Consider the following 14,995-nt stretch of genomic DNA (forward strand, 5'->3'; position numbering starts at 1 on the left):
AAAATAGGTAAACTACAAGGACTACACAGAGAACTATACTCAATATCTTGTAATAACCTATAATGGAAAAGAATCTGAAAAATATACATATATATGTGTATATATGCACATACATATGTATGTATAAATGAATCGCTTTACTGTATACCTGAAGCTAACAGAACATTGTAAATTAACTATGTTTCAATAAAATTTTTTTAATAATATGGTGCATATTGGTAAAATGTGTAAAACATGATGCATGCTGCAGAGTCACCTCTGCTCTCAGCTTGCCCACTCAGTTCTGTGAGTGCTTGATTCCCCAGCACTTGTCTTCACCTGCACTACTGCAAAACGATCATTCCCACTCTAGTCATTGTATCATTTGGCTTTTACTTGGTGTGAATGTATTGTTGATAATATTATGTCTGACTTTATTTCCTTTCCTCATTAACTCTCAACAGTTAAAGTAGTACCACCAGGTGCCAAACAACAGTATCAATGCAAACATAAAATGGACTTGAAATTGCATAAAGGTGCATTAATAGAATAAGAATAAACTTATATTGAATATGTTTTTTACCGTCACCTATATAAAAACACAATATTTTCAAACTATCATTCTTACTCCAAAGAATACAAATGTAGACACCATTTCAGGAAGCATGGTGTCAATGAGATATATTTTATATAGTTTTATTCTTCTCAGAGAAGTTGATGGTAGATTAAATGACTATTTTCTACATTTTCTGTGGAGATTGATATCAAACTGAGACACATTATTTGCTTGTCTCAAGTAACCTATGAGTTTCTTGTCATTTATCTAAAACTCTGTGACAAATCAGACTTGATTTAGTCCAAAGTAGTGTTTCATAGGCTATAAGCAGATGGCAAGAAAGGGAAGGATAAATGGGAATTTACACAAATGTATCAGTATATGCTTTTTTAAAAAAATGAAGTATAGTTGATTTACAATATTATATGAGTTTCAGGAGTACAGCAGAATGATTCAGTACTTTTATAGATTATACTCAATTAAAAGTTATTACAAGATAATGGCTATAAGTCCCTGTGCTATACAAAATATCCTTGTTGTTTATCTATTTTATACACAGTAGTTTATATTTCTTAATCCCTTACCCCTAACCTGCTCCTCCCCCCGCACTCTCTCCCCTCTGGTAACCACTAGTCTGTTCTCTGTATCTGTGAGTCTGTTTCTGTTTTGCTATATACATTCATTTGTATTATTTTTTAATTCCACATATAAGTGATATCATACAGTATTTGTCTTTCTCTCTCTGACTTACTTAACTAAGTGTAATATTCTCTAGGTCCATCCCTGTTGCTTCAAATGGCAATAATTCATTCTTTTTTATGGCTGAGTAATATTCTATTTAATATATATACCACATCTTCTTAAGCCAATCATCTGTTGATGGACACTTGGGTTGCTTCCATGTATTGGCTATTGTAAATAGTGCTGCTATGAACATTGGGGTTCATATATTTTTTCAAATTAGTGTTTGTGTTTCTTTGGATGTATGCCCAGGATGCGAATTGCTGGATCATATGGTAGCTCTATTTTTAGTTTTTTAAGGAACATCCATACTGTTTTCCATAATCGCTGCACCAATTTACATTCCTGCCAACAGTGTACAGGGTTCCATTTTCTCCACATCCTCATCCTCACCAACATTTGTTATTTGTAGACTTTTTGATGATAGCCATTCTGACAGGTGTGAGGAGCTATCTCATTGTGGTTTTGGTTTGTATTTCTCTGATAATTAGCAATGCTGAGCATCTTTCCATGTGCCTACTGGCCATTTGTATGTCTTCTTTGGAGAAATTTCTATTTAGCTCTTTTGCCCATTTTTTAATTGGTTTTTTTTTATATTGAGTTGTATGAGCTATTTATCTCCTTTGAATATTAACCCCTTACCAGTCATATCATTTGCAAATATTTTCTCCCACACCATAGGTTGTCTTTTAGTTTTTTCAGTTGTTTCCTTTGCTGTGCAAAAGCTTTTAAGTTTAATAGGTCCTATTTCTTTATTTTTGCTTTTATTTCTTTTGCTTTAGGAGGCAGAGACAAAAAAAAATATTGCTTGTGATTTATGTCAGAGAATGTTTTGCCTATATTCTCTTGTAGGAATTTTGTGGCTTCTGGTCTTACATTTAGGTCTTTAATCTATTTTGAGTTTATTTGTGTATATGGTGTAAGAAAGTGTTCTAATTTCGTTGTTTTACATGTAGCTGTCCAGTTTTCCCAGCACCACTTATTGAAGAGACTGTCTTTTCTCCATTGCATATTCTTGCCTCTTTTGTCATAGCTAGGTTAAGTGACCATAAGTGTGTGGGCTTATTTCTGGGCTCTCTATTCTGTTCCATTGATCTCTGTATCTGTTTTTGTGCCAGTACCTTGCTGTTTTGATTACTGTAGCTCTGTAGTATAGTCTGAAGTCTGGGAGGATGGTATCTCCAGCTTTGTTCTTTTTTTCAACCTTGCTTTGGAAATTCAGCGTCTTTTGTGGTTTCATATGAATCTTAGGATTATTTGTTCTAGTTCTGTGAAAAATTTCATGGATATTTTGTTAGGAATTGCATTAAATCTCCTTTGGGTAGTATGGTCATTTTAGCAATATTAATTCTTTCAATCTAAGGGCACAGGATATCTTTCTATTTCTTTGTATCATCTTTAATTTCCTTTATCAATGTTTTATTGTTTTCAGAGTATGGGTCTTTTACCTCCTTGGTATTTTATTCTTTTCGAAGTGATTTGTTTTTTAATAAATTTATTTATTTATTATTTTTGGCTGTGTTGGGTCTTCGTTTCTGTGTGAGGGCTTTCTCTAGTTGTGGCAAGCGGGGGCCACTCTTTATCACGGTGGGCGGGCCTCTCACTGTTGTGGCCTCTCTTGTTGTGGAGCATAGGCTCCAGATGCACAGGCTCAGTAGTTGTGGCTCATGGACCCTGTTGCTCCATGGCATGTGGGATCTTCCCAGACCAGGGCTCGAACCCATATCCCCTGCATTGGCAGGCAGATTCTCAACAACTGCACCACCAGGGAAGCCCACGAAGAGATTTTAAATGGGATTGGTTTTTCACTCTCTCTTTCTGATAGTTCATTATTAGTGTAGAGGAAAGCAACAGATTTCTGTATATTAATCTTGTGTCCTGTGACTTTGCTTAATTCATTTATTGGTTCTAATAGTTTTTGGGTAGAGACTTTAGGGTATCTATATAAAGTATCATGCCATCTGCAAATAGGGACAGTTTTATTTCTTCCCTTCCAATTTGAATGCCTTTTATTTCTTTTTCTTATCTGATTGCTATGGCTAGGACTTCCAAAACTGTTAAATAGAAGTGGTTAAATAGCCTTATCTTGTCCCTAAATTTAGAGGAAAACCTTTCAGCTTTCCACCACTGCATATGTTAGCTGTGGATTTGCCATAAATGGTCTTTAATTATGTTGAGATATGTTCCTTCTGTACCCACTTTGATGAGAGTTTTTATCATGAATGGAGGTTGAATTTTGTCAAATGCTTTTTCTGCATATATTGAGATGATCATGTAATTTTTGTCCTTCCTTTTTTTAATGTGGCATATCACACTAATTGATTTATGTATGTTGAACCATTCTTGTGTCCCTGGAATAAATCCAACTTGACACAGTGTATGATCCTCTAATACATTCAGATTTGGATTCATTCTGCTAATATTTTGTTGAGGATTTTTGCATCTGTACTCATCTAAGATATTGACATGTAATTTTCTTTCTTTGTAGTGTCTTTGTCTGGTTTTGGTTTCAGGGTACTGGTGGCCTTGTAGAATGAATTTGGGAGTGTTCCGTCCTCTTGAATTTTTTGGAATAGTTTGAGAAGGATAGGTATTAGTTCTTCTTTACATGTTTAGTAGAATTCCCCTGTAGTATAATAAATTATTTGATTGAAATAAATTTTTATCACCCAATTGTCTTTCTTCTAAGAAATAATTAACTATATTAAATTTTTGTGAGATTTTAGTTGTATTTCCCAAAGTTATATAGGTTCACCTAAAACTTTCCCTTTTATCTTCTAGATTTACCCCTGAGCAACAAGATATTTCTTCAGGAGAGAACAGCTTCATCGGCCAGGAATTTAGTGTGGGCAGAGATTCATCTTTTGTGTTGGAAGACAGTGGAAGTGACCATCTGGCTTACATTCCAAGCCAAATGTTTATGCCACAGAAATTAACAACTAAATATGAAAAAGATCAGGATTCTGAAGAAATTGCAAGTCTCACTGCTGGTAAGGAAATGAAAAGTTATAGCGGTAATTTAGAAATAACTGGATCCTCATCTTTTAACACTAATAGAGAATCAAATAAATAAGGTGGGTATAAAAAGCAACTTTCTTCAAGTTCAAGATGGTGGCTACAACTGCAGCTTTTATTTGATCTGAAGATTTAAATGGTCACAGGCACCACTCTGGAAATCACTGATAAGCTCTAAGAAATGTCACTGATATGCTCACCAAACTTAAGGTTTCTCTAGAAACCACAATTTAGGTTAGTGTGATGTAGAAGGAGGTACTACAGAGGATAACATAGCAAAGGAGGAACTTTTAAAAGTTGGCCTGACCAGTGCCCCAGAATTTGTGATTGCATGAGAAGGTGTAAGGTTTTTTAACTGGAAATAAAATAAACTACCCCACTCTATACTCTATACATTTTAATGGCAAAGCAGTAATGCTTTTTGTCAGGATTTAATAGTTTCGAACAAATCAGATCATAGAATTTTGGCTGTATTTTCATTTGAAAGGGTGGGCATTCTAAACACACTATTCAGCTATTCCATCTATGTATCTAGAGTCTCCCAAAATGCTCATTTGGCCAGAATGTCAGCATTTAAAGCATTATGTCGTAAGTATCATGTGTGATGTTAGAATATGCAAGTTTGAAAGAAAAGGCGGCCAATCTCATAATATTCATTCTTAGTAATTTCCTTGGATAAATAAATGTTCTTTTCCTTGGGTTCAACACTGATGTCCCCATATTTCCCCCCATTTCTGAAATATACATGTTTGAATTTTGTCTTTAAAGCAGCTAAACTTTCCTTTATAGAAGCTAGACTTGAGAATTAAAGAGTCAATCATTAGTTGAAAAGTAAGACTTTTTTTAGTAAAAAAAAGTAATGAAGTAAACCTGGATGTATGTAGTTCCTTGGCATTAAGGCATTCAAGTGTGTGATTTCTTATTTAAAACAGGTTTTCATCATTATATAGACATAGCTTAAAGAAGAAAATACAAAATTTGTTCTTCTTAATGGATGCAATTAATTTGGGGTATTCATTTTAACGATATGGGAATTACAACAGCCCTCAAGGCATAAGAATTTATTATGGTTTGGTTTTGGAAGAAAAATAAAAGAAAAAGAGAAGTTATTTTGGCAGAGTTGGAATACGAAATTGTCATTTGTGACAGTATTGTTAGTAGTAAGCATTTTAAATTCTAATAATTTAGAAGTGTGAAACTTTTCAAGAAAGACTGAATTAATTGGATATTTAAGGGAACAAAGGAGAAACTCATCTTTGCAGCCATCTTTAATGACCGTTGTTCAATAGCAATAGAAATACTTTTCATTTGGTTTTTCAGATGTCTGGATATCAAGATACTCATAACCAGTTTAAGGGTCAATTTGGCTGCAGAAATAATTGTTGCATGGCTCTATAGGAAAAAAATGTCAATTTGCTGTTACACCCACCACACCCAATTTCTCTTGCAGTGGATTGAAGTGTTGGGAGTTCTGTGGAGGATTATGTTGAGTTGTGATGGCCTGGAAACAGAGTCTCAGATCTAAGGATAATATATATATATTTTTATCCTTTACAATAAATCTGAGTCTCAGATCATCAGTGTTGTCTAGGGACTTCATACTATTCCTTTCTTTCTTTTTTTTTCTTTTTAAAATCATTGCTAGCTAGTTGTCAAAAGCCGCTGAGAACTTTCTGTATAATGTGCCATCCTCAAGGAGAGTAAATTGTAGTTCAGATATTTTATCCAGTCGCTAAGAGATGAGCTTTGATACACGTTCCAGATGTATAGCACAAATAAAGAGATTGATAACTTCCATAAGAGCTTCCACATGCTATGCTTATTACTCATTTATAATGTGATTCTTATGGCCAAGGGCTGATTTTTGTGCCCTTAAATGGAGAGTCCTGGAGAAGTCAAGAATCTTAACCATTTAAGAAATTTTTAGAGTTCCCAGAGTACTGTGGGCTGGCAATGAGTTGTGTATCACTCTCTTTCACAAGAAACACAACCACTATCTTTCTACCTAGGCCTCTCCCTTGCTTCTTCCTCCCTACTCCAGTTTCCAAGTTCATCCTTAATTGCATCATCTTTCCTGGCCCTCTCCACTCCTTACAGCAGCTCAAAGACAATTTATATCAGGATCACCTGGAAGCCCTTCACAAGCATAGATTCCTAAGCCCTTCTCAGTACTACTGCTTCATATTTAGGGGTGTGAGTGGCCAGGAAAAAGCCACAAGCTTTAAAACCACCATAGGTGATTTTCGTAGGTCCTCATTTTTCAGATCCGCTATCCCAGTGATTCTCAAAAAGTGTGTCCCTAAACCAGCAGCATCAGCATCACCTGAGAACTTGTTAGAAATGCACTGATCCTGAACCTACTGAAGCAGAAACTGGAGGTGGGGCTCAACCATCTGATTTTTAACAAGCAAAAAATCTGATCCAGGCTGAAGTTTAAGAACTACTGTGCATGCTACCACTTTGGTGTGCTTCCTGATTTGCTCTGTGTTCTCAGCTAAAAGCAATTGAGTAACTAGTATCACAGAAGAATTCCTATTGTCAAAGGGATCCAGGTAAACTGGATTATAATTTTATTTTACTCATCCAAGAACACTGAACATTCATCCACCCATCTATTCATCCAAGATCTATCTAACAAGACATTTTAAGATCCAAATATGTACGGATTATCCAGAGATACTATTATGCATTTTGACCACACATCCACAATATAAAAATTCCTTGGAAAATTCAGTTGCTCTTAATTACTCACCAGTGGAATACACATAGTTCTTTGGAATTATGTAATAAAAAATGGGTGGTTTAATTCTAATTAAATTGCAACTGATGACCCAATGGTGAGCCTAGCACTTTCATCAAAGTTGCTATGTTAACTAATACTTAAGATACAGTTAGTCTATTGTCAAGATTAAAGAGGGACAGGATAATTTTTAATGAATGTTAAATGCCAACCCAAACTCAGCCTAGGGCACACTCATAGCTTTAAGCACTCCCTGGCCTTAGGATAATTTCAGCTGATGTTCTTTTCAATGAATTTTATTAAGAACTAAGAGGCAACACTTCTCTCTTCAAACTAGGCTGGAGTTGTGCTCAAGGGAATTTGCATGGATTTTGTTTTACATTTTTATTTTGATAACTTTGATTGTGATCTACAATCAGTTTTGTTTTTTTAAGCCAGTGTATATTTTGATTTTGAATCAATCACAAGGTATTAGAGCTGGAAAGGTATTTAGTGATTAGCTTTTGCAAATTCACCTGGGGATGATTCCACCCTACTCTACCCTAGGAGACATATTGCAATGTCTGGAGACATTTTTAGTTGTCATAACTGGAGGGTACTACTGGCATCTAGAGGCCACAGATGCTGCTAAACATCCTACAATGCACACAGGACATCCTCTCACAACAAAGAATTATCCAATCAGACTGTCAATAGTGAAAGAAACCCTGTTTTAGAAGAAACTTCAAGCCCCCAAGATCAGGGAACCAAAAAATTCAGTATAAGGACTCAAGATCTCTACACCCTGTCCACTGTTTCCCAGTACACCCTCAGGATTCTGCTAATTTTTAAAAAATTGTAAAAGTACTATCATACCATATAACATTTTAATACAGAGTCACAAATCACACAATTTAGCAGACTGAGCTATTTGTGGTGTGGAGTACAGTCTTTGGTTTTTCCACAGGCATATAGGTTTACATAGTTTTATTCAATTTCATATCCTGCTTTTCACATATGTTATACATTTTACATATTGCTGCAAGCTTCATACTGATTTTTTTGTGTTCTCATAATGTTACTTTCAATGAATGAATGTATTTAACTATTTATCTGTTGTTGAACACTTAGCTTGCTTCCAATTTTTGCTGTCACGTGTTGAACTTGAAGACATATATCTTCTGCTACATTTAAATCTGTACTGGAATTAAATGCAGCAGAACTGGCTTCTGAGTCACCCTATGGAGCAGTCCCCCAGCTGAATGTCCTACTTTCATATCTGTACACATGCTAAAGAGGTCAGTGATAGAATTGGGATCATGTCTGAATTGTAATGACATGTTTCATGAATGCTTTAGAAAATCCCAACCATCTGGATGCTCTTTGGGGGATAACCTGAGTCTCCTGTTCATTTTAAGCTGTGGACTGAGGTTGTGACATTCACTTTTGCTTGAGAATTTATTGTATAGTTATTATACTTTGGGTGTCTTCCTTGAAGATTTTGCATGAGGCAGAGCTAATGTGAACTGTGAGTTCAGGGGATGTGGATGATTTGACTTCATGGAGGCTGCTTCTGTAGGTCTCATGCAATCATTTGTTGGAATTATTAAAGCAATGTTCTATAGTGTTAGCAACACTTTTTTCATGGGGACCCTTTGCTAATGGAATAAAACATAGATAGTTGAAGTGATAATTGGGTGATGGTGGTGGTGGCAATCGACAAAACAGTGGCAGCCCTCGTTGAGGGCTTCCTATAGGAAAGGACTCTGCCAAGCATTTACATGGATTTTCCCATGAATATCCATGCAGCAAATATGTAATTAACTCCTGTTCTGAATTAAGCCCCATGCTAGTCTTTTGGGGGGTTAGAGAGATTTAGAAAAAAAAAGATTCAGACAGAAGCCCTGTCTTCAAGGAGCTTGTAGTCTGATAATCAGAGTATACTCTGAGTAAAAAAAAGAAAGCTTAATACAAGTAAGAAAGTATTCAGTTTAATAAAAAGTGCAGGGAGATCAGCTCGATGGTTTGTGACCACCTAGAGGGGTGGGATAGGGAGGGTTGGAGGGAGGGAGACTCAAGAGGGAAGAGATATGGGAATATATGTATATATATAACTGATTCACTGTGTTATAAAGCAGAAACTAACAGACCATTGTAAAGCAATTATACTCCAATAAAGATGTTAAAAAAAAAAAGTGCAGGTGGAATGCTTTGGGGACCAGTATTCATCTCAGCATTGTATTCACTGTCTCACTTGATGATCAAACAATGCATGAGAAATAATAGTAATCACAGAAGCTACCACTTATTTAGTGCAACTATGCACCGGGCACTTTATATACATGATTTAACTTAATCCTTACCACGAAAATCTATTATTATTATTATAATGACTATTACATATTACAGATGAGGACACTGATGCAAAGGTTAAGATCCTCAAACAACATCACACAGCTTGTAAGTGGCAGAGCCAGGATTCAAATCCATGCCCATTTCCACAAAAACGTTAACTTAACAATGTAGGCTGTGTTGTCTGGCAAGGGTATTGTCTGCATTTTCAAATGACGAAATATATCCAGCGCCAAATTTGACGATCATCATGTCATCAGTGGGAGAGTTGTTTTTTGTTTGTTTGCGGTACGTGGGCCTCTCATTGTTGTGGCCTCTCCCGTCGTGGAGCACAGGCTCCGGACGTGCAGGAGCAGCTGCCACGGCTCATGGGCCCAGCCGCTCCGCGGCATGTGGGATCCTCCCGGACCGGGGCACGAACCCGTGTCCCCTGCATCGGCAGGCGGACTCCCAACCACTGTGCCACCAGGGAAGCCCTATTTTAAAAACAATTTTGGTGGTACAATTCAATTTTTAAATTTTAATTTAATTATTTTTCTCTCATGCTTTTTTATAAACCATTCATGAATAAAGCCATAAATATTTATTAATTCTTTTTTTCACATCTTTATTGGAGTATAATTGCCTTAAAATGTTGTGTTAGTTTCTGCTGTATAACAAAGTGAATCAGCTATACGGATACTTATAAACCCATATCCCTTCCCTCTTTCATCTCCCTCCCACCCTCCCTATCTCACCCCCCCATCCCACCCCTCTAGGTGGTCACAAAGCACCGAGCTGATCTCCCTGTGCTATGCAACTACTTCCCACTAGCTATCTATTTTATATTTGGTAGTGTGTATATGTCCATGCCACTCTCTCACTTCATCCCAGGTTACCCTTCACCCTCCCTGTGTCCTCAAGTCTATTCTCTGCATCTGTGTCTTTATTCCCGCCCTGCCCACCGGTTCATCAGAACCATTTATTTTTTTTAGATTCCATATACATATGTTAGCATATGGTATTTGTTTTTCTCCTTCTGACATACTTCACTGTCTATGACAGACTCAAGGTCCATCCACCTCATTACAAATTAACGCAATTTCATTTCTTTTCATGACTGATATTCCTTTGTATATATGGGCCACATCTTTTTTTTTTCTTTTAACGTTTTTACTGGAGTATAATTGCTTTACAATGGAGTGTTAGTTTCTGCTTTCAACAAAGTGAATCAGTTATACATATACATATATCCCCATATCTCTTCCCTCTTGCGTCTCCCTCCCTCCCACCCTCCCTATCCCACCCTTCTAGCTAGTCACAAAGCACCGAGCTGATCTCCCTGTGCTATGTGACTGCTTCCCACTAGCTATCTATTTTACATTTGGTAGTGTATATATGTCCATGCCACTCTCTCACTTTCTCACAGCTTACCCTTCCCCCTCCCCGTGTCCTCAAGTCCATTCTCTAGTAGGTCTGTGTCTTTATTCCTGTCATGCCCCTAGGTTCTTCATGACCAATTTTTCTTTCTTTTTTTTTTTTTTTTTAGATTCCATACATATGTGTTAGCATATGGTATTTATTTTTCTCTTTCTGACTTACTTCACTCTGTATGAAAGACTCTAGGTCCATCCACCTCGCTACAAATAACTCAATTTCATTTCTTTTTATGGCTGAGTAATATTCTATTGTATATATGTGTCATATCTTCTTTATCCATTCATCTGTTGATGGACACTTAGGTTGCTTCCATGTCCTGCTTGTTGTAACTAGTGCTGCAATGAACATTTTGGTACATGTCTTTTTGAATTATGGTTTTCTCAGGGTATATGCCCAGTAGGGGGATTGCTGGGTCATATGGTAGTTCTATTTTTAGTTTCTTGAGGAACCTCCATACTGGCTGTCTCAGTTTACATTCCCACCAACAGTGCAAGAGGGTTCCCTTTTCTCCACACCCTCTCCAGCACTTATTCTTTCTATATTTTTTGATGATGGCCATTCTGTCCGGTGTGAGGTGATACCTCATTGTGGTTTTGATTTGCATTTCTCTCGTGGTTAGTGATATTAAGCATTTTTTCATGTGCCTGTTAGCCATCTGTATGTCTTCTTTGAAGAAATGTCCATTTAGGTTTTCCACCCATTTTTGAATTGGGTTGTTTGTTTTTCTGATATTGAGCTGCACGAGCTGCTTATAGATTTTGGAGATTAATCCTTTGTCGGTTGCTTCATTTGCAAATATTTTCTCCCCTTCTGATGGTTGTATTTTCATCTTGTTTATGGTTTCCTTTGCTCTGCAAAAGCTTTTAAGTTTCATTAGGTCCTATTTGTTTATTTTTGTTTTTATTTCCATTTCTCTAGGAGGTGGGTCAAAAAGCATCTTGCAGTGATTTATGCCACAGAGTGTTCTGCCTATGTTTTCCTCTAAGAGTTTTATATTGTCTGGCCTTATATTTAGGTCTTTAATCCATTTTGAGTTTATTTTTGTGTGTAGTGTTATGCAGTGTTCTAATTTCTTTCTTTGACATGTAGCTATCCAGTTTTCCCAGCACCGCTTATGGAAGAGACTGTCTTTTCTCCATTGTATATTCTTGCCTCCTTTATCAAAAATAAGGTGACCATATGTGCGTGGGTTTATCTCTGGGCTTTCTATCCTGTTCCATTGATCTATATTTCTGCCTTTGTGCCAGTCTTGATTACTGTAGCTTTGTAGTATAGGAAGTCAGGGAGCCTGATTCCTCCAGCTCCATTTTTCTTTCTCAAGACTGCTTTGGCTATTTGGGGTCTTTTGTGTTTCTGTAGAAATTGTGAAACTTTTTGTTCCAGTTCTGTGAAAAATGCCATTGGTAGTTTGATAGGGATTGCACTGAATCTGTAGATTGCTTTGGGTAGTATAGTCATTTTCACAATGTTGATTCTTCCAATCCAAGAACATGGTATATCTCTCCATCTGTTTGTATCATCTTTAATTTCTTTCATCAGTGTCATAATTTTTTGCATACAGGTCTTTTGTTTCCTTAGGTAGGTTTATTCCTAGGCATTTTATTCTTTTTGTTGAAATGGTAAATGGGAGGGTTTCCTTAATTTCTCTTTCTGACTTTTCATCATTAATGTATAGAAATACAAGAGATTTCTGTGCATTAATTTTGTATCCTGCTATTTTACCAAATTCATTGATTAGCTCTAGGAGCTTTCTGGTAGCATCTTTAGGATTCTCTATGTAAAGTATCATGTCATCTGCAAACGCTGACAATTTTACTTCTTTTTCCAATTTGGATTCCATTCATTTCTTTTGCTTTTCTAATTACCATGGCTAAAACATCCAAAGCTGTCTTGAATAATAGTGGTGAGGGTGGGCACCCTTGTCTTCTTCCTGATCTTAGAGGAAATGGTTTCAGTTTTTCACCATTGAGAATGATGTTGGCTGTGGGTTTGTCATATATGGCCTTTATTATGTTGAGGTAAGTTCCCGCTATGCCTACTTTCTGGAGGGTTTTTATCATAAATGGGTGTTGAATTTTGTCAAAAGCCTTTTCTGTATCTACTGAGGTTATCACACGGTTCTTATCCTTCAATTTGTTAATATGGTTTATCACATTGATTGATTTGCATACATTGAAGAATCCTTGCATTCCTCGAATAAACCTCACTTGATCATGGTGTATGATCCTTTTAGTGTGCTTTTGGATTCTGTTTGGTAGTATTTTGTTGAGGATGTTTGCATCTATGTTCATCAGTGTAGTTTTCTTTCTTTGTGACATCTTTGTCTGGTTTGTTATTAGGGTGATGGTGGCCTCGTAGAATGAGTTTGGGAGTGTTACTCCCTCTGCTATATTTTGGAAGAGTTTGAGAAGGATAGGTCTTAGTTCTTCTCTAAATATTTCATAAAATTCACCTGTGAAGCCATCTGGTCCTGGGCTTTTGTTTGTTGGAAGATTCTTAATCACAGTTTCAATTTCATTTCTTGATTGGTCTGTTCATATTTTCTATTCCTTCCTGGTTCAGTCTTGGTAGGTTTACTTTCTATGAATTTGTCCATTTCTTCCAGGTTGTCCATTTTATTGGCATAGAGTTGCTTGTGGTAGTCTCTCTGATCCTTTGTATTTCTGCAGTGTCAGTTGTTACATCTCCATTTTCATTTCTAATTCTGTTGATTTGAGTCCTCTCCATTTATTTCTTGATGAGTCTGGCTAATGGCTTATCAATTTTGTTTATCTTCTCAAAGAACCAGCTTTTAATTTTATTAACCCTTGCTATTGTTTCCTTCATTTCTTTTTCATTTATATCTGATCTGACCTTTATGATACCTTTTCTTCTGCCAACTTTGTTTTTTTGTTGTTGTTGTTGTTCTTCTTCTTCTTCTTTCTCTAATTGCCTTAGGTATAAAGTTAGGTTGTTTATTTGAGATGTTTCTTGTTTCTTGAGGTAGGATTGTATTGCTAGAAACTTCCCTATTAGAACTGCTTTTGCTGCATTCCATAGGTTTTGGATCATCATGTGTTCATTGTCATTTGTCTCTAGGTATTTTTTGATTTCCTCTTTGATTTCTTCAGTGATCACCTGGTTATTTAGTAGCATATTGTTTAGTCACCAAGTGTTTGCATTTTTTACAGTTTTTTTACCTGTACTTGATATCTAGTCTCATAATGTTGTTGTCAGAAAAGATATTTTATACGATTTCAATTTTCTTAAATTTACTGAGGCTTTATTTATGACCCAAGATGTGATCTATCCTGGAGAATGTTCCATGTGCACTTGAGAGGAAAGTGTATTCTGTTGTTTTGGGATGGAATGTCCTTTAAGTATCAATTAAGTCCACCTGGTCTACTGTGTCATTTAAAGCTTGTGTTTCCTTATTTATTTTAATTTTGGATGATCTGTCCATTGGTGAAAGTGGGGTGTTAAAGTCCCCTACTATTCTTGTGTTACTGTTGATTTCCCTTTTTATGGCTCTTAGCATTTGCCTTATGTTGGGTGCGTAAATATTTACAATTGTTATATCTTCTTCTGGTATTGATCCCTTGATCCTTATGTTTTGTCCTTCTTTGTCTCTTGTAATAGTCTTTATTTTAAAGTCTATTTTGTGTTATATGAGAATTGCTACTCCAGCTTTCTTTTGATTTCCATTTTCATGGAATATCTTTTTACATCCCCTCTCTTTCAATCTGCATGTGTCTCTGGGTCTGAAGTGGGTCTCTTATAGACAGCATATATACGGCCCTTGTTTTTGTATCCATTCAGCCAGTCTATGTCTTTTGTTTGGGGCATTTAATCCATTTACATTTAAGGTAATTATCGATATGTATGTTCCTATTACCATTTTCTTAATTGTTTTGTTTTTGATTTTGTAGGTGTTTTCCTTCTTTTGTGTTTCCCAGCTAGAGAACTTCCTTTAGCATTTGTTGTAGAGCTGGTTTGGTGACCCTGAATTCTCTTGGCTTTTGCTTGTCTGTAAAGATTTTAATTTCTCTGTCAAATCTGAATGAGATCCTTGCTGGGTAGAGTAATCTTTGTTGTAGATTCTTCCCTTTCATCACTTTTAATATTTCCTGCCACTCCCTTCTGTCTTGCAGAATTTCTGCTGAAAGATCAGCTGTTAACCTTATGGGGATTCCTTTGTGTGTTATTTGTTGCTTTTCCCTTGCTGCTTTTAGTAT

At 36.2% G+C, this 14,995-nt stretch overlaps 1 protein-coding gene across 1 annotated transcript in view; it reads left to right on the plus strand.

Moving 5' to 3' along the window:
• Positions 1–14,995, plus strand: part of COL6A5 (collagen type VI alpha 5 chain) — a 108,088-nt gene that overhangs the window by 77,148 nt on the left and 15,945 nt on the right. Inside the window, exons 36-37 of the mRNA XM_067737429.1 lie at positions 1,032–1,044; positions 4,058–4,266. Of these exons, the coding sequence (XP_067593530.1) occupies positions 1,032–1,044; positions 4,058–4,266 (222 nt within the window). The remainder of the gene's footprint in view (positions 1–1,031; positions 1,045–4,057; positions 4,267–14,995) is intronic.

Source organism: Pseudorca crassidens, chromosome 5 (genome assembly GCF_039906515.1).
Source record: "Pseudorca crassidens isolate mPseCra1 chromosome 5, mPseCra1.hap1, whole genome shotgun sequence".
NCBI classification, from domain to species: Eukaryota; Metazoa; Chordata; class Mammalia; order Artiodactyla; family Delphinidae; genus Pseudorca; species Pseudorca crassidens.